General features: G+C 46.7%; 1 protein-coding gene across 1 annotated transcript in view; it reads right to left on the bottom strand.

Annotated features, from left to right (window-relative positions):
* Positions 1-88: 88 nt before the first annotated feature.
* The window catches only part of LOC119589376 (probable cytochrome P450 49a1), a 9,880-nt gene continuing 9,677 nt past the window's right edge, over positions 89-291 (bottom strand). Inside the window, exon 9 of the mRNA XM_037937993.1 lies at positions 89-196. Within this exon, the coding sequence (XP_037793921.1) occupies positions 89-196 (108 nt within the window). The remainder of the gene's footprint in view (positions 197-291) is intronic.

The following is a 291-nucleotide window of genomic DNA, read 5'->3' as shown; positions in this document are numbered from 1 at the left end:
AGCTTATATCAAACATGAACACACCGTGACGTAATAATCCTCTGTATAGAATCGACAACATGCCTTCGACCACCGCTACATCATGCCACTAGCGTTCAGTGACGGTGAATTTCGGCGGCTGGTCTGGGAACAAGAGGGTTTTGAACACAGGGTCCCAAGGAGCGTGGTTGTAGTCTACGTTATACCGCTGGAAGAGCTGAAAGGCAGTGGGAATATTTTGAAAGGTTGTTTAACGTGGATGGGGTACAGTGTTAGTATGAAGTTTGAATTGCGTTTGGGCAGAATTGTGGC

The sequence above is a fragment of the Penaeus monodon genome, chromosome 25, assembly GCF_015228065.2.
Source record: "Penaeus monodon isolate SGIC_2016 chromosome 25, NSTDA_Pmon_1, whole genome shotgun sequence".
Classification (NCBI taxonomy): Eukaryota; Metazoa; Arthropoda; class Malacostraca; order Decapoda; family Penaeidae; genus Penaeus; species Penaeus monodon.
The sequence above is the reverse complement of the archived record's forward strand: the minus strand, read 5'-3'. Positions and strand labels throughout refer to the sequence as shown.